The 22,865-nt window shown below is 44.3% G+C and overlaps 1 protein-coding gene across 1 annotated transcript in view; it reads left to right on the forward strand.

Annotated features, from left to right (window-relative positions):
* The window catches only part of DDX18 (DEAD-box helicase 18), an 89,067-nt gene that overhangs the window by 29,622 nt on the left and 36,580 nt on the right, over nt 1–22,865 (forward strand). The window contains exons 10-12 of the mRNA XM_085647460.1: nt 6,928–7,080; nt 7,385–7,498; nt 7,682–7,738. Of these exons, the coding sequence (XP_085503586.1) occupies nt 6,928–7,080; nt 7,385–7,498; nt 7,682–7,738 (324 nt within the window). The remainder of the gene's footprint in view (nt 1–6,927; nt 7,081–7,384; nt 7,499–7,681; nt 7,739–22,865) is intronic.

The following is a 22,865-nucleotide window of genomic DNA, read 5'->3' on the forward strand; positions in this document are numbered from 1 at the left end:
TTCCGGAAAATGCCCCAGTGTGTTAAAATTAGTAGCAATTCTAGGTTTTGGGTAGAATAGTAAGTGATCCTGGGGGAAGGTGTTGAGGAGTTGTCACTTGGTAAGCAAATCGAATTAGGTGAACACCCACTAACTCTTAGGTTTGTTGGTGTTCAGGAAGAGTGTACAGGTCGTTTTTAATCTTGGAAATGCATGTAAAGCTCCCCCTGTGCTGGTCAAGAGTAAGATTTATTTTTCCAGGATGAGAAATGTGGGGAAAAAACAACTTCACATGTTCAGAGGAGATAATGGAGAAGCAGTTGCCCCATCTGAGGGTGCTAAAGGGTGTTAATGTATGTGTCTGCATCATATAATCAACCAGAATCTTCCACATGAGAATTGTGCATTTTGGAATTTACACCAGTTACAGATTTTTTTAGGGATTGCTGAATATTTGAAGTCTACAAAGTCTAAAAAAAAAGTGTCTAATGTTTTACCCTTACACTTAAAGGTTTTTTAACCCCCTTTTACCTCCCACGTCAAACTCTTGATCTTCTATTTAAGACTATGGCTTGTTTGGAATAGCTGTATTGTTACCCTCACTTTTTTTTTTCTTATCGAGCTTACCTTTCTATCTCAACCTTTGGCATGGCATAGATACTTCACAGAAGACCGGGCCATCATGTACTTTGTTATTTTTCTGGCATTCTTGTGCAGTGGAGAAGGACTCGAGGTGTACTTTTTCCACGCAATTTCGACTTCTGTAGTAGCTGCTTGTTTTAAGGTTATCAGCATGGTTCAGAGATCCTCCAATTTCTAACCACAGCTCTTCTTATCCTAGGAAATTACATGAATCTCATTCCAAATTGAGGCCTCAGTCCTTCTTGGTTACATTCACATCTTTGCTACATCTTTTCTAGGGGTGTTTGGATCTACTGTGACCAGGCAATGTCCTTGCCAAGCTGCTGTACTCTTTCTGTAGCTGCTGCTTCTACCCAAACTTCATGCATTATGCCTAGCTCGTTTTGGTTGCTAATATCTATGGTTTTTCATTGAAATAGACACCAGTTATTGAAGAATAAATATAATCTAGAGATCAAGATATATTGTGCTTTCTTGCAATAAGCATGATATATAAACCCCCCCCCCCCCACACTTTGAGATACAACCACATTTCACATTGTGAGGATTTGCTTGCAAGTTAAAAAATAAAAAATAATTCAAGATAAGGAAAATGTGACTGCTAACATTCCCTTCCTTTTAATGCCACACATTCGAATGTGGTGTTTAATTAGTAATTATTGTTTACTGTCATTTTGTATCTTTTCCTGCAAAACCATGAACCAGAGCATGCTTGCTTCTCTTTAAAATAGTTTCTAAAAACTGTTTCAGATTGACATAATTGGACTTTATATTACATTGCTAAGTCCTTCATGTCATGATGAAGTCACTTCCAGACTGGACTACGCAAACGGCCTCTACCTTGGCCTACCCAAATATCTGGTGCAACGATTGCAGATCGTGCAGAACGCGGCTGCGAGACTGCTAAAAAACATCCCTTTTAAACAGCATGTCTCTCCGCACTTGCGCGATCTGCATTGGCTCCCTGTAGCCTGCAGAATCAAGTTTAAAGCTCTAACTCTGGCGTTTAGAGCCCAAAAGGGGACCTGTCCCAACTATTTAAAGCTTAGACTCCCCAGATACTATCAGGAGAGATGCTTGCGCTCTAATTCACGACACCAGCTTTCTATCCCCCGCGCCAGGAGAGCCAGACTCGGAGGCAGATCCTTCTCTGCCTGCACGGCGACACTCTGGAACGCTCTACCGGCCAACATCCAATTGGCTCCAACGGAAGCCAGTTTTAAGAGGCAGCTAAAGACTTGGCTCTTTTCCCAGAATAACTAAACACTCCCTCCCCTTTCTCCGCCCATTCTGTCTGGAAAAATGATCACTCAGCGCCGGGACACCTCCTTGCGAGGTAGCTGTTCGCGCTATATAAATATCGGTATTATTATTATTATTATTATGATCTTGTCCTCATTGAGAGTCTGCTTTTCCTATTTCTCAAATGTCTGTCACTGCACCCATCTACTCACTTTTAACTCTACCATTACTAACACCTTTACCCTTATATTCCTCTGTTTTTCCGGTTATTAAGTAGACCAAATCACAGTCGCCCTCCTGTGTAACCAGAAATAATTTTCACAATACTGTTCAAATATTGTGCCCATGTGTTGGGGAAATAGTTACTTTCATACAACTCCAAGAGCGATACGAGATGGCATCAACAGAACGGTTTCACTACATCCAAATTAGACTTCGGAAAGCCATCCCAGCAGGAACTGTCCACCCCGAAGCCTCCCCGGTAGAGGATAGGCTCCTCACAGAATGGATAGATAAAAAGGCCATATCCCTCACTTAGCGCAAAATTATCAACAACCAACCAGATCCCACACAAGGCCTCTGTGAAAAGTGGCTAAGGGAGGTGGGGGACTTAGGCGAGACTGATTGGCAGGAATCCTTAGCATCCCCTCGAGAGGTGGCAGTATCCTCCAAACTGAGATTAGTGCAACTGAAAATACTCCAACGTATTTATTATACTAGAGTAACCCTTCACAAGATAGGGAAAAACTGACAACTGAGTCTGCCTGTGACAATGCGGGAGGGAAGGCACCTTCTATCACATACTGTGGGAATGCCCAATAATAGTATCCTACTGGGAGACAATTATGAACGTAATTATACAAGTGGGTGGAGTGGCGATCACCCCTGAGCCCAAGAGATGTATTCTAAACATATGGGATCCAACAGATCTCAACCATGCGTGTCCGGATTGGGCAACAGTAGATATGATGTTGGCAAAATACAACATAGCTAAGCATTGAGGGGCTCAATCCGCTCCGACATAACAAGAATGGCGAGGGGACATGGATTGAGCATTGGTGGCTGAGTGGGCGGCATATATGCATCCGGGATGCCCCAAAAAATGGGAAACAATATGGGGCAAGTGGAACACTTACAGAGGGAACGTCTGTGCTCTGCCCCCGAGTGGGTCATCGGTGGACTGGAGTTGAATATTAAGAGTATGGAATTGTATCAATCCAATTATGATAAAACGGAATGTAATTTTTGTGTGCTTACAACAGATGAACCAGATGTAATCAGAAGCACGAATACTGTCAAATATGTTCCTAAACCGTCACAATGTTAATATTACTTGGATGCAATAAAAAGAATTTGAAGGAAAAAAAATTGTGCCATGTGGTAGGTGCTACACAGCCCAGTACCTCTGCAAGATTACCCAGTTTGTGCCGTTGATATTCTGTGTTCCCAACCTCTCTCCAATTTCCTTTTTAGGTCTTGCATGGCGTAGGCTGCGCGCATGCGCAGTCTCGCTGGCGATATTTAATGAGATGTGGTATTTTCTGTAAATGGCATTAAGCCCCGCCCCTCTTTTCCATTGGCTGGCGTCACCGTTTATGTTAAATGGTGGCCAGCCATTGGAAAAGAGGTGTCGGTGACGTATTTGCTTGGCTTTCTTAGCCGTCCCATATGGACGGCCTCGCCTGCTTTGCGTTCGTCGCAAAATGTTTCTTATCTTTATGGGGCCAAACACATGGCCCCATAAAGACAAGAAACCTTTTGGCCGAAGCCGAGCAAATACGTCATGGCGAGCGCTTGTGCGATGTGAGCATGCGCAGAGCCTTTCGGTCCTAGCGTCGCCTCCATTTTAACCGTCTCGCGACCTCTCTTAGAGTCACGCGCGCGCCTCCACCAGTAACGACTATGCCGCGCGCGCCCTGCTCCCCCGCCTGTCTGGCCAATCAGTAGGCACCTGGTCTCGCTCCGCACACGCCGTTGTCTTAGTCCTACCCTGCTTTTCCTGGTCTGACCAATCAGTGTGCCGGTTTTCGCCGGTGTCGCATACCCACTTCCTTGAAAGTACTTGATTAAATGGAATAAAGAACACCACGCTTAGTAGACTTGCTGCGCTATTAGAAACTGCTGGAAACACAAAATCACACACGCATCTCTTGATTGCCAAACCCCCGATGCTCCGTGGCCCACGTGTCTGATGGCAAAATATAGTCCTTTCCATCAGGCCCTCCGAGCAGCCCGACTCAGGACCCAGGTTGCTCGGCGACCTGCCTTAGCTGTGGAGGAGAGGGGGGGTGGAGGGGAAGTGAGCGGTGGATTGTGGGGGATCTGATCGGGGCAGGAGGAGAAGGGCAGAGGACAGGAAAGAGGAGACTTCGTGAGCAGTGAAGCCGCTGGGATTTTAGCAGATAGGACAGCAGGTTAGGGAACAGGGAGACGGAGGTAAACTGGGACTTGAGGGAAAACCGGCTCTAGTCTGAGTGATGAGAGCACAAATAGGTGAGAGCAGTCTGTGAATAGAGTTAACCAAGATATCCAAGAGAAGGGCATACAAGACCAGTCTAAAAGATAAAGGGACAATCACATTCAAGAAAAGAAAACCGATATAAAAGGCTACAGAGAGAGAAACCAGCGTACACCGCTGCAGCGACAGTGAGATAAGAGACACAGAGAACCCAAGGCTCGCTGACGGAAGGGAGGACACTGGGTCAAGAAGTGAACGGACGTTCCCCAAACACAGTGCTAGGGATAGCGAGGCAGAAATCGAGCAAAAGGGACAGACCCAAGGAAGAACAAGACACGTGAGCAGGGCAAAAGAAACAGTGAGGAGCAGAGACACACAAGAGGCAGCAGGAAGCGATACCAGAGACAGCAACAGGTAAGAGGAGAGCGAAAATAGAGTGCAAGTGGAGAAGAGGCAGCAAGAAGATACAGACCAGAGGGCAGGGAAAGACGGCAAAAGAGGGTCTAGAAGAGCAGATCCAGTGCTGTCAGTTCAGGGCAGTTACTGCGCACACGCAATCAGGAGGAGGGCAGCAGTCAACCTACAGTGCAAGAAGATCAAGCTGGATGAAAAGGAAAAGACCGAAGAGGACGGGTAAGTTCTTTAATGGCGGCCTCAGAATGCAAATGTTGATGCATCTAGGATATGGGGGAGCGTTGGTCCGGCGGCGTGCTCCACAGACCTTGTAATCCACATATGTGAAATTTCCAGGGACGCGCCCAAAATATCTGATGTGAACCGAAACCTGATTTTCAAGTGAGAAATGCTGCGTCCTTGGCTACATTGAGGCTGTCCAGGAGTGGGACTGCTCTTTAGTGCGTGAGAGTCTAAACCAGAGGTCTTAAAACGCTTTTTGTTCTGCCCCCCTCCAAAACTTAATGCAGGTGTTACACGCAATTACACTAGTTTAAGCTATTGGCATTGTAAATGACAATACCCTTTTAGTTCTTTTTAAAACAAAAATAAAAGGCATTGTTATTTTCAACGCCAATAGCTCAAACTCCAATAAATGCGAGACCTATTGCATTGCAAATGCTTGTTTATTGACTGCCATTTAGTGAAATCAACTTTAGCAGTCCCTTTGTAATCTAGTATTGTATATTTAATCCTAGTTTAAGGTCCTGATATTCTGGCAGAGGAACATCTTAAATGTAAAATAGTGGGATCACAGGATTCTACTTTGAATATCACTCCTCTTCCTAAGAAGAATTAGTTTGCCACTCTGAAATTGGAGTAGTAGATATACAGAGTCCTTTTAGAAGCTAACAAGGGGGTAATGTGATTTACTGACAATCAGAGAATGCTACCAATCCATTCACTTGCCTAGTTATTTATCGAACTTCATTTACCCTCTGTCTGGTGGAATAGGGCATCGAAGCTCATTCCAAAATAAAACATTGTACTAGGTGTAACCGAAATCTTTGAAAGATGTGGTTTAAACTCTAATACCTCATTTATGTAATGCTTAAATGCTCTCTGCCAAAGAACCTCTTCTGCTTGATCGCTTCTGTTTTATCCGGTTTGATGAAGAAACAGTTTTGAACCACTGGTAATACTTTGAATGATGCTTCTTACCTAGGCAACTATTTTCTTTATAGCTTCTCTGCTTCATAATCCTAAATTATTGCTTTTTAAAGTTGTATTCTGCACTCAACCGTCAGTTGCTCCAGGGACCTCAAGGGTTTCCACCACCATAACCACCATTTTGCCTCTTGGTTCAGAGGCCTCCACAGAGAAGAGGAGATGCTCTGTAATCTTGAGGCCAGACAAGTCCTAAAGTTATATTTTGATAAAGAGCAGTGATGTTATGTCTTTCTCATTTGATTGTAATTTAGTGGGTGTCCATTTATTCTGTGAAGTGTGTCTTGTATTCGTTATTGGTCTATAATCCATTTGAATCCTGTTCCAGAAGGTATAAATCCAATGCAGTGTTTTTGCTTTATAAAAGCATCTCTTTCAAGGAGATCTGTTGGCGATCCCGATGGACTACTTCATTTACCTCTTGTTAGCCTAAAGCCCTAAATGCTATCTCATAGCTCAGTGGCTCACATGGTCTACATTTTCTTAGAAAATTATGTACTTGGGGCTAGTCTTGAGCCTATGGTGTGTTTGTAGTTAAAGGCATTCTGCCTCTGGTGTCTTTCAAACTCTTCTGAGAAGAGGCAACTCTGGCAAAGAGAAGCTAGCACTTTGAGACACCCTGTCAGCAGCCATGCGTTACTCTTTGGTGAATTTACAAAATCCTGATCAATCATTTTGTTTTATTAATTGTTGCCCTCCTGCATGTGCTGCTCTAGTGAGTACTGAGTTGAATAGCGCCTCGAGATGTGGTACTGCAAAATTCGCTCTATAGGTGTTCACAACAGAGCTCAACATCTAATCTGACTGGCAATTTGTTGTAGAAATTTGGGAATAAGACCTCAACATTTGGTTGAGTCCTGAAAAAGCACCTTGGTGAGGATTGCATGTGCTTGTAATGAGTGTCTAGTAAAATGTATTAATACATTAATAAATGCCTGCACGAAAATTACATTTGTATGTTGTGCTTTTTTTTTTTGTTTAAACAGGGCAAGCAAAAGCAAACCAAGCGTACCACTACGTTTTTTCAGTTTTGCAACGCAGATTCTGGAATATTGCTGTGCACAGATGTAGCTGCCAGAGGGTTGGATATTCCAGAGGTAGATTGGATTGTTCAATATGACCCTCCAGATGACCCAAAGGTAACTACAATGGTCTTTTTCACACGGTAGTCTTCATGTACTAACCATTTGTTTTGGAAAGCGTATTTAAGAAACTATTTAACAGTGTAACCATATGTAAATGTAAACTACGGATGATCATGTATTCCGGTAAATATCCCATCACATATTCTCCTATGCATTAATAGTTCACATGCTTAAACTCCTTTCGAACATTCGTTTGTGTGCGGTAACACGTAGCACAATGGTTTCTATGTTCGTCAGATTTAGCTCGCTTATTGCAATGATTTACATTTTTTGAGAACTTTTTTTCTTTTCTTTAAAGGAATACATACATCGTGTAGGTAGAACAGCAAGAGGAATAAATGGGAAGGGCCACGCTTTGCTAATTTTGCGGCCCGAAGAACTTGGCTTCCTTCGCTACCTGAAACAAGCTAAGGTTCGTGTTTGCTGAGGAGATTAATTGCAGTGCATGTTCTGCTTTTGTGTTTCAGAATACTTTGTCCTTTTGTAGATTTACTGCTAGTTTAATCTCGTGTTAAAATGTTGACTTGTATATTCCTTGTGTATGTTTTCAAACCATCCAGTAAATTAGTCTTTATCAAAATCTTTTCCATTCTAGGTTCCGTTAAGTGAATTTGAGTTCTCTTGGAGCAAGATTTCAGATATTCAGTCTCAGGTAATGAATAATTTCTTGCACACCTGTTACCCTACACATATTCAGAAAACCTCAGGGGTGTGGATCAACAAGGACTGTAAACAGATGCACTGTTAACTACGTATACCAATCTGCAATCAACCCTAACTTTTAATGTTCCAGCTATTTACTTGCAACTGTTCACCATATAAGAATTGTGCATCTGCCTGCAGGAACCATATTATGTTTGACCCATATGTCTAGCACAAACCATTTCTTATTTAATGTCGACCTCCTCCATTCTCTTTCTTGTCGCATGTCCATGCTACTTACGTGAAGGCATCACACGTGGATTCTGTAACAGTTGAATTGATTGGAAAACTGTTGTGCAACCTTCCCTGAATCCTTAACCCACCTTATGCCGTATTTGTCTTTAGCCTTCAATACCTGACCATGCAGCGTGTTGAATTTTTTTATGCAGGGCAACACACTGCTTCGGAACAGAGGGTTAGTGGTCAGTCCATTGTTATTGGGCTTAGTCTTGTGCTCTCGAGCAAACCATTTGATGCATGCACTTCAGTTTCTTTGTGGTAGATTAAAGATCATTAGTGGGTTATGGGGGGGCATGTGAGTTCATGCAGATGTTTGGTGAGGTTTATATATAAGCTAATGTAGGTAGTCTTAAGTTGCACTGGTATCACTTTCCAATAAAAGTGAGGTTATCTTTAAAGTGAATTGTAAGCAATTTGCAGAAAATCAATAATGGAGATTAAGGCAAACATAAGCGTGTGTTAGGGAAGGTTGTGCTCCGAGTAAAGATGCTAGCCCCGGAAACTCGTACACTGGTAAATAATAGACGGACCTCAGCCCTTTGGTATAATCCTAACTTAAAAAATGTAAAGAAAATCTGCAGAGCCAAAGAACGACTCTGGAGAAAGGAATATTCAGAGCCTGGAAAAGCACACTATAGAGAGGCCTTAGCAGTATATAAAGAAGCCATATTTGAGGCAAAACCTATGTACTTTGCTGAGAAAATTATGGCCTCTAAAAATATTCCCCGTGAATTATTCAAGACCGAACTGTTTTGTTGTGCTAACTGACTTACCAAAGGTAGCCAATTTAGTGACTGTGACAAACTTGCCAAATTTTTTCATGACAAAGTGATCAAAGTTCACCAGGAATTCTCTACTGCTGTAAATGTTAGACAAGATGTGCCTAAGACGGATGTACCTGACATACAAGTTTCTTTAAATGAGTTTTCTTCCCTCACACAGGACAGAGTTGAGAACTATCCTGGAAATCAAATCGGGCTCTCCTCTGGATCCATGTCCTGTTACGGTTCTTCATATGGTCTCCCATACCACAGCAAAAAATTTGACACCCCTATTGAATAACATTCTTAATTCAGGGCATTTTCCAGTACAGTGGAAAAATTCCTTGATAAAACCTATTTTTAAAAAAACAACTCTTGATCCCTTTGAAGTTGCTAACTATCGTCCTATTACATGTCTACAATTTCCATCTAAAGTACTTGAAAATGTATTAAACGAGGAATTGCGGTCCTTTATAGAATCCAATAACAAATTGGATGTAGCACAACATGACTTTAGGCCACAGCATAGTACTGAATCTGCATTAATTGCAGCTACTGAAAGTCTACGTATACAACTAGACCAGGGTGGAAAGGCCGTATTGGTAATGCTTGCTTTATCCGCCGCGTTTGATAAGGTGGACCACTGCATACTTCAGCGGTTGGCGGATATAGGGATTAAGGATAAAGCGGCAGATACTCTTCGTTCTTACTTGATTAACAGGCAACAAGCTGTGATTTTTAGATGAGCATAAATCCTCTCCTTTTGTTATGCCATGTGGGGTGCCTCAGGGATCAGCACTTTCACCTACCCTATTTAATATATATGTTTCCCCACTGGCTGAACTTATTCGTTCCTTTGGTTTCAAGGCCATCTGTTACCAGATGACACGCAAATTGTTGTCTCACTAGCCACAAATCCAGAGATGGTGGCAATTGTTTAAAATTGAACACCGGGAAGACGGAAGTGGTTATGTTCGGAGGAGACACGTCACTTTGGAACTCCAATTGGTGGCCCGCGATAGCAGGGCCATGCCCCCAGCCCGTAAAGAAGGTAAAAAATCTTAAAGTACTGATTGATGACCATCTTTCCTTATCTGACCAGGTCAACAGCGTTACCTCTTCTTGTTTCTATACACTTAAAATTCTTCCTTTTATTCCTATGTTTTTGAGAAAAATGGTCGTCACGGCACTGATACTGTCAAAAAATGATTACTGTAACTCACTCTACATTGGAGCAAAAAAAAGTGTGATTCATAAACTGCAGAATGTGGCGGCCCGGTTACTATTAGAACTACCCAAATTTAGTTGCATTAGTTTAATTACCCGAGAACAACTACATTGGTTGCCCATATCTGCTAGGATCCAGTTTAAGTCAATGTGTATGTTACACAAGAGTCTGCACGGGATGGGACCTACGCAGATGGGTCAATACTGTAAGCGATATACTCCACAGAGATGTCTCCGTTCCGCGTCAACATACTTGCGGTTCCAAGAGTAAAGACGATGAAATGGGGGCGGGGGGGCGGGCAAAAGTTTTCGATACTTGGCCCCAAAGCTCTGTAACACTATGCCGCTGCATCTTAGAACGCAAAATGATCTGCTACAGTTTAGGAAGGGACTAAAAACTTGGCTATTTGTGTGCACCCCTTCGGGGGTTTAATTTCCGGTCAACTTTAATGGTAGCAAGCGCTAAGACGCCACGGCAAACACACGCTCTATAAAAACCCATGTTCGAGGCATATGAGCTGCAGATTGTACACTTAGCATAGATCGCCATCTGGTGTTGGGCCCGGATGTTTGCAGTTTGTTTTTCTTCTTGGACAGTCTTTGGAAGTCACGAGTTTGGTGACTCCTCCTTCGGTCCGTACTGCGCATGGGCTTCGGCTCCATCCTCAGATTGTTTTTTTCCGCCATCGGGCTCGGATGTGATACTTCGTGCTCCGGCTTCGAACTTCTACGGTTCCAGCCTCGACGGAAAATCCTTGTTTCTTCGAGTTTCTTCATCATCATCTTCATCTCTCGAAGCGGCACTTTTCTCCATCCCGTACATCGGCACCGGCCTTCGGGCCCTCCTCGACTCCGGTCCCGGCCGATGGAAAGGACTCCGTTCAAAAAGTGCCCAAAATGTGGGTCTAAATTTCCCCACACCGACCTCCATCAGGTGTGTAATCTTTGCCTCTCTCCAGAACACGAGGCCAGAGACTGCCCCGCCTGTAAGTCTTTTCGATCGAAGAAAACCATCCGGGATCGAAAAGCTCGACGCACCATGGCGCACTCATCGTCTGCAGCTCCACCGGACATCTTCGGAGACGGCGCCGAAGCTTCGGGGCAAACACACACCGAGCAGGAAGAAGACGTCGTCAGCGCTTCCGAGGCCGACGACTCCGACGTGGAGGACATCACACCGGCGCAGCGGGCCGTGAGTACTGTGCCCCCTCCCACCCCCGCGCCCAAAACCAAAGAGACTCTGGTTACTCCCTCGCCTGCCGGCCTGGGCAAAACCAAGACCAAAGCTCCGATCACCCCACCTTCGGGCTCGGTGTCGAAGCCTCCAAAGTCTCACGGCAGCTCGGAATCGAGCCAGCCGACGCCCGTGCCGAAAAACAGCATCTGGCACCGAAGAAAGCAATATCCAGCTCGACTCCGAAGCCACCGGTGCCGAAGCCTGGACTCTCGGTGCCGACCAAACACAAACATAAATCTGTCGGCACCGACGCTCCGGCGCCGAAAACTCCTTCGACGCCGAAAAAACAGGAGGCCCCAAAAAAGCATGGCGCACACAAACCATCGAAGTCCTCGGTTCCGAAATCACCGGTGCCGACGGACGATTCGACGCCACTGGCTCTGTTTACACCAGACCCTCTACAAAAGACTCTGTCCAAAGATCCAAAGACTGGACTATTGACTTTAATTATCAAGAAAAGACGCCTTGATACTCCGGCTCCTCCTCCACCACCCAAACGGAAGGACTCTGCTACTTCTCCCCTCAGAGTGCCCTCCCCACTACCACCTCCCCTACCTCCTCCACCTCCTCCACCCCCTCCCCCTCCCAGGTCTCCGCCACCTTTACCTCACTACTCTCCGGCCCCGTCCCCAGATCCGGACGACGGGGACCCGGACAATTATCCGGCGGACGCCCCAATGGATCCCACTCCACCAGGGACCCCAGACCCGTGGGAGGATTACAATAACCCTGATGTACCCGATATTCCTCAGGACGACCTATACCCATCCAGGCCGTCTCCTCCAGAGGACTCCTTAGGGTTCCATCATTTAGTGCAGAGAGCAGCACACTACCATGGGGTGGACATGCACACTGAACCAGTAGAAGACGACTTCTTACTGGATACATTCGACATACAGGACAAATCCACCTCTATCTTACCCATGCTTAAGGGTGTCACCAAGCATGCCGCAGAGGTGTTCAAAGACCCTGTCAGGGCCAGGGTACTAAACCCTAGAATAGAGAAAAAGTATAAGGCGGCACCCACAGACCCTGCATACATTAAGGGCCCTGCTCCCTTAGATTCCCTAGTTGTCTCTACAGCTAGAAAGCGGGCTAACTCCCAGTCCTCAGGAGAAGCCCCACCGCCAGACAAGGAATCTAAACTCCTAGACGCGTCTGGCAAGCGCACCGCCTCTCAAGCTGCAAACATGTGGCGCATTGCAAACACACAAGCGCTACTTGCGCGCTATGACAGAGCACACTACGATGAACTTGAGGCTCTTATGCAGCACCTCCCCGAGAAACACAAGCGTAGGGCTCATGAGCTAATACAGGAGGGTAAACTCATTACAAACACCTCTATTAAGTGTGCCCTCGATGCAGCCGACACTGCTTCTAGAGCCATAAATACCAGTGTCCTGCTTCGTCGCCATGCCTGGCTCAGGATCTCAGGGTTTAAGCCTGAAGTCCAGGCGTCCATACTCAATCACCCCTTTGACCAACAAACTCTCTTTGGGCCCAAGGTAGACGAAGCGTTGGAAAAGATGAAAAAGGACACAGACACAGCAAAGTCTATGGGGGCACTCCAAACACAAGCGTCTAAACGTTCCTTTCTACGCTCCTCCTTTCGTGGCACAGGCAGAGGCTTCTCCACCGATAGCACCTCTACCTCCTACAAATCCCCTCCTCAAAATACCTTTTCAAAGGGCAACCAAAGGGGTGGTTACAGAGGCAACAACAATAAGGGCAGGGGCAAAACTAACAACACCCGTTCTGCCACCCCGCCCACACAATGACTTCCCTCCGCTCCCCCCAGACCATTCCACTCCGGTCGGGGGCAGACTACAAAACTTTATCCACGCATGGGAGTCCATAACATCGGACAAATGGGTGACCCAAATCATTCGGTCAGGGTACTGTCTCGAGCTAACATCTACCCCACCCAATATCCCACCAAGGCACCGCCCAATGTCTCAAGAACATTCCACACTGCTCAAACAGGAGGTACTCTCCCTCCTCCAAAAACACGCTATAGAGCAGGTCCCCATCAATCAGCAAAATCTAGGGGTTTACTCCCTATATTTCCTAATACCAAAGAAAGACGGGACCCTCAGGCCCATTCTGGACCTCCGGCCTCTAAATGCCTACATACATTCAGACCATTTCCATATGGTCACCCTACAACAAGTCCTCCTGCTCCTCTGTCAGGGAGATTTTCTCACAACATTGGATCTGAAAGACGCATACTTTCACATTCCAATACACCCCTCTCACAGGAAATACCTCAGGTTCGTGGTGGACGGGCAACATTACCAATTCACGGTTCTCCCCTTCGGGGTCACCACCGCACCACGAGTGTTTACCAAATGCCTAGCGGTAGTAGCAGCACACCTCAGACGTCAACACATTCACGTCTTCCCTTACTTAGACGACTGGCTGATAAAAGCCGCGTCTTACCACCAATGCGTGCAGCATACGAACAGCACCATCCAACTGCTCCACCAGCTAGGCTTCACGGTGAACTACCAAAAGTCCCACCTCATACCATCTCACACAAAGCAATATCTCGGGGCCACTATAGACACCTCCAAAGGTATTGCCTATCCAAACACAGCCAGAATCACAAGCATTCAAGCCTTACGCAAAACATTCCTTCCCCAACACTCTCTTCCAGCAAGAGTGTTCATGAAGCTCATAGGAATGATGGCGTCTTGCATCTTTATAGTGCCCCATGCAAGACTACACATGCGTCCACTTCAAGAGTGCCTAGCACAACAGTGGAACCAGGCCCAGGGTCAGCTGACGGATCTGGTGTTGGTGGACGGCCGCACACATCACTCTCTGCAGTGGTGGAACACCACAAACCTTTCCAAAGGGCGGCCGTTCCTGGACCCGGTTCCTCAGGTGATTCTAACAGCGGACGCATCGCTCTCCGGCTGGGGAGCGCACCTCCTACACCTCACAATGCAAGGTCTATGGACGCCACAGCAAAAATTGCTCCACATCAACCATCTGGAGCTCTTGGCGATCTTTCTAGCCCTAAAATCTTTTCAAAAACAGATTTCGGGCAAAGCAGTCCTCATTCGCACAGACAACATGACTGCAATGTATTATATCCGAAAACAGGGGGGGGGACACTCTCCCCAGCTCTCCCGCTTAGCCCAGAGCATATGGAGATGGGCAATTCCCCAAAACATCTTTCTCCTGGCACAACACGTTCCAGGCGTACAAAACACCATGGCAGATCTGCTCAGCAGACAAACGCAACAACTACACGAATGGGAACTGCATCCGCAAGTTCTTCAGCCATTCTTCCAACAGTGGGGGCATCCTCAGATAGACCTCTTCGCCACCCACGAAAACAAAAAATGCCCAAGCTTCGCCGCCAGATACCCACACCCATTGTCCAAGGGCAATGCGATATGGATGAACTGGTCAGGCAGATTTGCATACGCCTTTCCACCTCTCCCACTAATTCCATTAGTGGTCAGGAAGCTACAACAGCACTCCCTCACACTCATTCTGGTAGCTCCGACGTGGGCCAGGCAGCCGTGGTACACCACGCTACTACAACTATCAGTGGTACCACATCAAAAACTGCACCTATCCCCATGCCTCCTAACCCAGAACCATGGAGAAATCAGGCACCCGGACCCAGCTCAGCTCAACCTGGCGATCTGGCTCCTGAAATCCTAGAATTCGGATACCTTAACCTTCCCCCTGATTGCATGAACATCATCATGGAAGCCAGACGTCCTACCACTAGAGGATGTTATGCCGCAAAGTGGAAAAGATTTGTTATTTACTGCCGTAACAATACAATCAACCCTTTAGATGCATCCATACAGCACATCACATGCTATCTGCTCCATCTTCACAGGTGTAACCTGGCATATTCATCCATACGCCTACACCTAGCAGCGATCGCTGCTTATCTACAAAACAGACAGCATTTATCTCTCTTCAGAGTGCCCGCTATTAAAGCCTTCATGGAAGGCCTTAAACGAGTAATTCCTCCCAGGGCACCACCTTCCCCTGTATGGAATCTAAATTTAGTTCTTACACGACTAATTGGGTCCGCCCTTCGAACCAATGCATAAATGCGAGCTACAGTTTCTCACCTGGAAAACAGCTTTTCTCGTAGCTATCACTTCCCTTAGAAGGGTTGGTGAAATACAAGCGTTCACTATACAGGAACCCTTCATACAAATACATCACAGCAAGGTCATACTTCGCACAAATCCGAAGTTCCTGCCCAAGGTCATTTCCCCCTTCCATCTCAATCAATCGGTGGAATTACCTGTCTTCTTCTCGCAACCTCAATCTGTTGCAGAAAGAGCCTTACACACACTCGATGTAAAAAGGGCCTTGCTATACTACATACAAAGAACGCAACCCTTCAGGAAGACTAAACAATTGTTCGTCTCCTTCTCTCCACCACATAAAGGCAACCCCATTTCTAAATCAGGGATAGCTAGGTGGATTGTAAAATGCATACAGATTTGCTACCAAAAGGCTAAAAGAACATTATCTGTTCCGCCTAAAGCCCATTCTACAAGAAAGTTAGGGGCTTCTATGGCCTTTCTAGGGAATATACCCTTAGATGACATCTGCAAAGCAGCCACATGGTCTACACCGCACACCTTCACAAAACATTACTGTGTAGATGTGCATTCCAAGCAGCAAGCTAGAGTGGGCCAGGCTGTACTAAAGACACTTTTTCAAACCACTGCAACGGATACCGGTGGTCGCCGCTAGGGTTGGGTACTGCTATATAATCTATGCTAAGTGTACAATCTGCAGCTCATATGCCTCGAACGGAATATGCTACTTACCAGTATGCATCTGTTCTTGGCATGTAGAGCTGCAGAGTTGTACACGCCCACCCGCCTCCCCGGCTACCTGTATCCGTTCCAGTACATCTTATTTAGATACTACACACATGGGTTTCTCACTGTGATTACCAAGCTCCATCATTTCCCTGTTGGCGAAATGATGGAGGATGGATGGAGCCGAAGCCCATGCGCAGTACGGACCGAAGGAGGAGTCACCAAACTCGTGACTTCCAAAGACTGTCCAAGAAGAAAAACAAACTGCAAACATCCGGGCCCAACACCAGATGGCGATCTATGCTAAGTGTACAACTCTGCAGCTCTACATGCCAAGAACAGATGCATACTGGTAAGTAGCATATTCCTTTCATTTCAGGATGGAAAGGAAGGTGAGAGTCACTTGGGAGGGAGGTGACCATCAGACTTTTTAAGGAAATATCAGTTTGTATGCCATTTTTTTGGAATACAGAGAACACGAAATTTGAGGCTGCAAGACTAGAAAGGAACAACATAATTTGCATGAGAAGATAGTGCTATATTAGGTACATTTGCTAGGTGTTAGAATTGGGTGGACTGACTTTCCAGTGATAAGTTACCACTAGAGCAACGCTTCAGCTCGGAGGATGGAAGTGTAAAGTAAAGACTGGACACAAACACTGAAAGAAGATTTAGCAAAGGCTTTGTTAGCAAGGTGCTGCTCATTCGATATCCTGAAGCACTGCCATTTGTTAGATTGCAGGGTTGAGAGGTGGAAGTGCAGATTCTGTTGTGCAAGGTGAAGGTGGACCCTTAAGTTAAGGCCCAGCCTTTTGTCTTCCTTGATGACCCTTTCAGTTGGGCTAATAGCAGGGGATTTGCTGAAACCTCACCCCTTTTTGTGCCTCTCTTATGGGTGCTCCACAACTGATGAATCTGGAGAGCAGCCTGGCAGCCTGGCAAGGACATTTGAACCGAGAACCAGCAAATACCCTCATACATTTTGTGACACATAAAGAAGGAAATAAATATCTTATTTTTCAATTTTACATGTAGCTTTAGCAACAGGTGCATGTGTATAAGGACATGGTTTTGATGTGCCATGGTAAGAGTGAAAGCAAAATGTGCATCCCACACGGTCTTATCTGCTTCTCAAATTTTATTTATACTGCCTCATGTGTGTGGGGAAAGCACTAGGGGTGTTATATGGAGCTGACGAAAAATAAAATAAGACACATCATCCAGACACAGGCCCACAGAGTTGAAGTATAATAATGTATGACGGGAAGGGCAAGTGTGGTGTCTCCAGCCAGGAAATTGCAAGCCTAGTTAGGACAATGCCCCATACTCCATAAGCAGCTCTCGGCCCCATCTCGCAAAGGAATTTCGAAGTACGCAGTTCCACAACTCCTCCTCCTGTATTAAAATGGTTCCCAATTAGTACTAGTAAAACTATCACTCACACCCTAGTCACCAGCAGGTTGAATGACGGGAACACCCTCTACACTGGGGTCACCTTGATAGAAGTCTACAATCCGTCCAGAACTTGGCAGTCATTATCAGACCACACCTTGGGGATTTCCACTGGCTCCCATTAAACAAACACACTCATTTCATACTCCTCACTGTAGGAAAGTTCCCCTTTTTAGGTCTTGCCTCTGCAGCGGGCAAGCGCTGCGTTGGAGTGTCCTCTTGGAATCACTCCGTACTTTTTTGGAAACTCGTGCATGTACTGCACTGTTTCTAATGGGTACTCGTGCATGTACAGCGTTTACCTTGCGGGTACGAGCAGCGTCGCCATCTATTTGCAATTATCGCGCCTGCTGCTGCTCGCTCCCGCAAGGTAAACGCTGTACATGGACTTCCGGCCGCGCTCTACAGAAACCCCTTTGAGTGGTGCCCTCAGCGTCTACAGGCATCCAGTAAGTGCCCACTGCTGCTCGCTCCCGTGTCGCTTTAACTTTTGCGGCCGCAGTTATCTTTCAGCACTTGTTTTTGATCGTCTTGTCCTTCTTTGATTATGATGCGTATTGCTGCAGAAAGCAACACTTACCATCCTTGGTTTCCAGGATGGCGGTAGTTGTTTATAGTTACCGGACATAGGAGGCTGCCATTGCATGAGGGTGTTATAGCCAGTAGTGACAGATTGGACAAACTGCACACCTATGTTTTAGATGAGGATTAATCAAAAAGTGCTGACAGTAGTCATGAGTTTAATCAAAGGTGCTGCCTTTTAAAGCCAGTGCAACCCCTACACGGGCCCTAGAAAATGACAAAAAATGTTCAAACAAAAGTTTGAAAAAAGGCGCACTATCCACCTGCCCTGTAAGGTGCAACTAGGTAGATCTATACAAGTAAACTAGTGTATTTAGTACATCATTCTACTAAACAAAGGTAAAACGAAAAGCACCAATGGTGCCTATTTAGATTCAAGTTGTAAACAACATCTTAAGTGAAAGATAAAGTGAGCTGAACCATTGGTATGTTATGCAACAAATTTGACAATTGCAATTAGAAAAGAGACAATAATGGTGATAACTTAGAAACAAAACAGTAGTTTGTGAATCTTCATGAGTTTCTGAGATTCTTCTTTATTTTCTTAACGTATTCCAAAAGAACATAGGGTGTCCCAATGCATTTCGGTGTGACACACACCTCCTTCAGGGGAATACTGTAACAATATATGCGTATAAGTATATAAATCAATTCAAAATGAAAACAATACAAGTATCAAAACCAACTTATATGTATGTTCAACTGTGACATTAGTTTGCATTTTATAACCCTTGGTATCCAGTACTAACCAGCCATAGTAAGGCATGCAATTGCCATGAAACTCGTCATTTAAAAAAGCGAGAACGGGATGTGAAAAGTAAGAGTAGAAAGAAAAGAAAAGAAAAGAAGGTTTGAATAAAGTTTATTGAAGATTGACAACCAAAAAAGTAGAGCCAAGAAATACCAAAATGACACCAGTGGGTTTAGGATCGTGATGCCTAGCATGAAACGGTTAACTATCTCAAAAAGTGCCCGTCAAAGTGAAAAGTGAATTCTGGTGCATTAGGTGACCAAGTGAACCGAAGAGACCACCGTAACCAAACCGTAATAGCCTACGGAGGACTCACCTCCCAGCGTTCAAGTGAAAAACGATACACAAGAAAAAGTCCAGATCGTCACTCACACGACCTGTGTTGCAGAAATAGAGAAGGGCGTTCTGGTGTTACCAAAAAAATAGACTCATAAATTAAACGGAACAGAGTACCCAACTTAAAGTGCAGCTTACTTCACCTCATCCATAATGAGTATACATCCAACTTCAAAACGACTTAAGCGTAGCGATGAACCTTGTCCAAACACTTCTAGAATTAAAAAATAGTGCAAAAATGGTGCCGTTAGCTGAATGCGTGCCGCGACCAAGATTCTAAGCGATTAAGGTTAACTACAAAAAACCAGTAAATTGTCACCACTACGCACACCTTTTAGTACAACGTGCTGTGCGATCTAGAAGTGATCATATCGTCGAGTGGCAAGGATTCGATGTGACTAGGAGCATGCGGGTGCATATTTAAAAGCCATGAGTGTCATGTGACTAAAAGGAAACTTGTGAACATCGAAAGAGGACTATTTCGGGCGCCATATTGGAACGGGTGCCTGATCATAAACACGATCCCAGTGAAAGGTAAAAGTAAAACACTAGAGGGTAAAGAAAACGTGAAAAAACACGAAAGGGAACGTAAAAGAAAAAACCGTTTCAAAAGTGTCTAAAGAAGTAGATGGCAATAATGCCATGTAAGAAAAGTTTGCTAAAATGAGCGCACCAAATGCATGGGTGAAATCAAATTTAACAAGCATGAAACAAATATTGAACAAATATGAAAAAAAATGCAATCTTCAATATTTAATAGTGAGACAGCTGTGAAATGTTGTAATCATGCAACCATACTTCATCACAGAAAATGTATCAGTTCTATTTTGTCATTCAAACCCCCAGGGCTCATGGTCTGTAAAAAACGTATCCAGAATGTTTCTCTCTGAGCCAAGTGCCTATTGGGGTCAGCATGTAAGAGATCGGATATCTGCTCAAGAACAGTGAAACGAAGTTGGGGTATGGTATGCTTATGTGTATTCCAATGTATTGCTAAACATGATTTCTGATTAAGAGTGCGAATAGCACTTTTATGTTCAGTTACCCGTATTTTTACTTTTCGGGTTGTTCTCCCCACATAAAATTTTCAAGAAACCAACCGATAGGAATAATGCATTACATTTTCGGAGTTTTCACTCACAATCCCTGAAAAACCATTTACCTTTATCTCAGTTTATTCGGGTGCGCAGAATTAGTTCTGATGATGACCAAGGGAAAATTGACACCGATATTATGTATCAACAATACCTAGACAGAGGTTATCCAGCACCTGTTCTAGACTCGGCGAAGCTGAAGGCGTACAGTATGGGCAGAATGCAATTATTGAAAAAAACTGAAAAACCAGAATCTAAACGTGAAGTTTGTGTTCTAAAATTTTCCACATCAGCTATGGCGATTAAACGGAGTATCCTCAGGAGATGGGAGATTATAGAGCAAGAAAATGATTTCACGAATGTCTTTCATGCCAAACCCATTTTCGCCTTCTCTAGATCTCAGAACATCAGAGAGATTTTGGCCAAAAGAACCTCCAATGTACACATGCCCAAACACTCAGGGATGCGTAAATGTTACAATTGCGGTCACTGTGGGAATGTCATGGTGGGTGATACTTTTACACATCCACATACGGGAAAATCGATTAAGCTAAAACATTCTTCAGACTGCAACACAGCGATGGTAGTATATGCCATCAAATGTCCCCGTGGCCAAGTTTATGTGGGGAGAACAACCCGAAAAGTAAAAATACGGGTAACTGAACATAAAAGTGCTATTCGCACTCTTAATCAGAAATCATGTTTAGCAATACATTGGAATACACATAAGCATACCATACCCCAACTTCGTTTCACTGTTCTTGAGCAGATATCCGATCTCTTACATGCTGACCCCAATAGGCACTTGGCTCAGAGAGAAACATTCTGGATACGTTTTTTACAGACCATGAGCCCTGGGGGTTTGAATGACAAAATAGAACTGATACATTTTCTGTGATGAAGTATGGTTGCATGATTACAACATTTCACAGCTGTCTCACTGTTAAATATTGAAGATTGCATTTTTTTTCATATTTGTTCAATATTTGTTTCATGCTTGTTAAATTTGATTTCACCCATGCATTTGGTGCGCTCATTTTAGCAAACTTTTCTTACATGGCATTATTGCCATCTACTTCTTTAGACACTTTTGAAACGGTTTTTTCTTTTACGTTCCCTTTCGTGTTTTTTCACGTTTTCTTTACCCTCTAGTGTTTTACTTTTACCTTTCACTGGGATCGTGTTTATGATCAGGCACCCGTTCCAATATGGCGCCCGAAATAGTCCTCTTTCGATGTTCACAAGTTTCCTTTTAGTCACATGACACTCATGGCTTTTAAATATGCACCCGCATGCTCCTAGTCACATCGAATCCTTGCCACTCGACGATATGATCACTTCTAGATCGCACAGCACGTTGTACTAAAAGGTATGCGTAGTGGTGACAATTTACTGGTTTTTTGTAGTTAACCTTAATCGCTTAGAATCTTGGTCGCGGCACGCATTCAGCTAACGGCACCATTTTTGCACTATTTTTTAATTCTAGAAGTGTTTGGACAAGGTTCATCGCTACGCTTAAGTCGTTTTGAAGTTGGATGTATACTCATTATGGATGAGGTGAAGTAAGCTGCACTTTAAGTTGGGTACTCTGTTCCGTTTAATTTATGAGTCTATTTTTTTGGTAACACCAGAACGCCCTTCTCTATTTCTGCAACACAGGTCGTGTGAGTGACGATCTGGACTTTTTCTTGTGTATCGTTTTTCACTTGAACGCTGGGAGGTGAGTCCTCCGTAGGCTATTACGGTTTGGTTACGGTGGTCTCTTCGGTTCACTTGGTCACCTAATGCACCAGAATTCACTTTTCACTTTGACGGGCACTTTTTGAGATAGTTAACCGTTTCATGCTAGGCATCACGATCCTAAACCCACTGGTGTCATTTTGGTATTTCTTGGTTCTACTTTTTTGGTTGTCAATCTTCAATAAACTTTATTCAAACCTTCTTTTCTTTTCTTTTCTCTTCTTTTCTTTCTACTCTTACTTTTCACATCCCGTTCTCGCTTTTTTAAATGACGAGTTTCATGGCAATTGCATGCCTTACTATGGCTGGTTAGTACTGGATACCAAGGGTTATAAAATGCAAACTAATGTCACAGTTGAACATACATATAAGTTGGTTTTGATACTTGTATTGTTTTCATTTTGAATTGATTTATATACTTATACGCATATATTGTTACAGTATTCCCCTGAAGAAGGTGTGTGTCACACCGAAATGCATTGGGACACCCTATGTTCTTTTGGAATACGTTAAGAAAATAAAGAAGAATCTCAGAAACTCATGAAGATTCACAAACTACTGTTTTGTTTCTAAGTTATCACCATTATTGTCTCTTTTCTAATTGCAATTGTCAAATTTGTTGCATAACATACCAATGGTTCAGCTCACTTTATCTTTCACTTAAGATGTTGTTTACAACTTGAATCTAAATAGGCACCATTGGTGCTTTTCGTTTTACCTTTGTTTAGTAGAATGATGTACTAAATACACTAGTTTACTTGTATAGATCTACCTAGTTGCACCTTACAGGGCAGGTGGATAGTGCGCCTTTTTTCAAACTTTTGTTTGAACATTTTTTGGTGTTAT

This window comes from Triturus cristatus, chromosome 3_2, assembly GCF_964204655.1.
Source record: "Triturus cristatus chromosome 3_2, aTriCri1.1, whole genome shotgun sequence".
NCBI classification, from domain to species: Eukaryota; Metazoa; Chordata; class Amphibia; order Caudata; family Salamandridae; genus Triturus; species Triturus cristatus.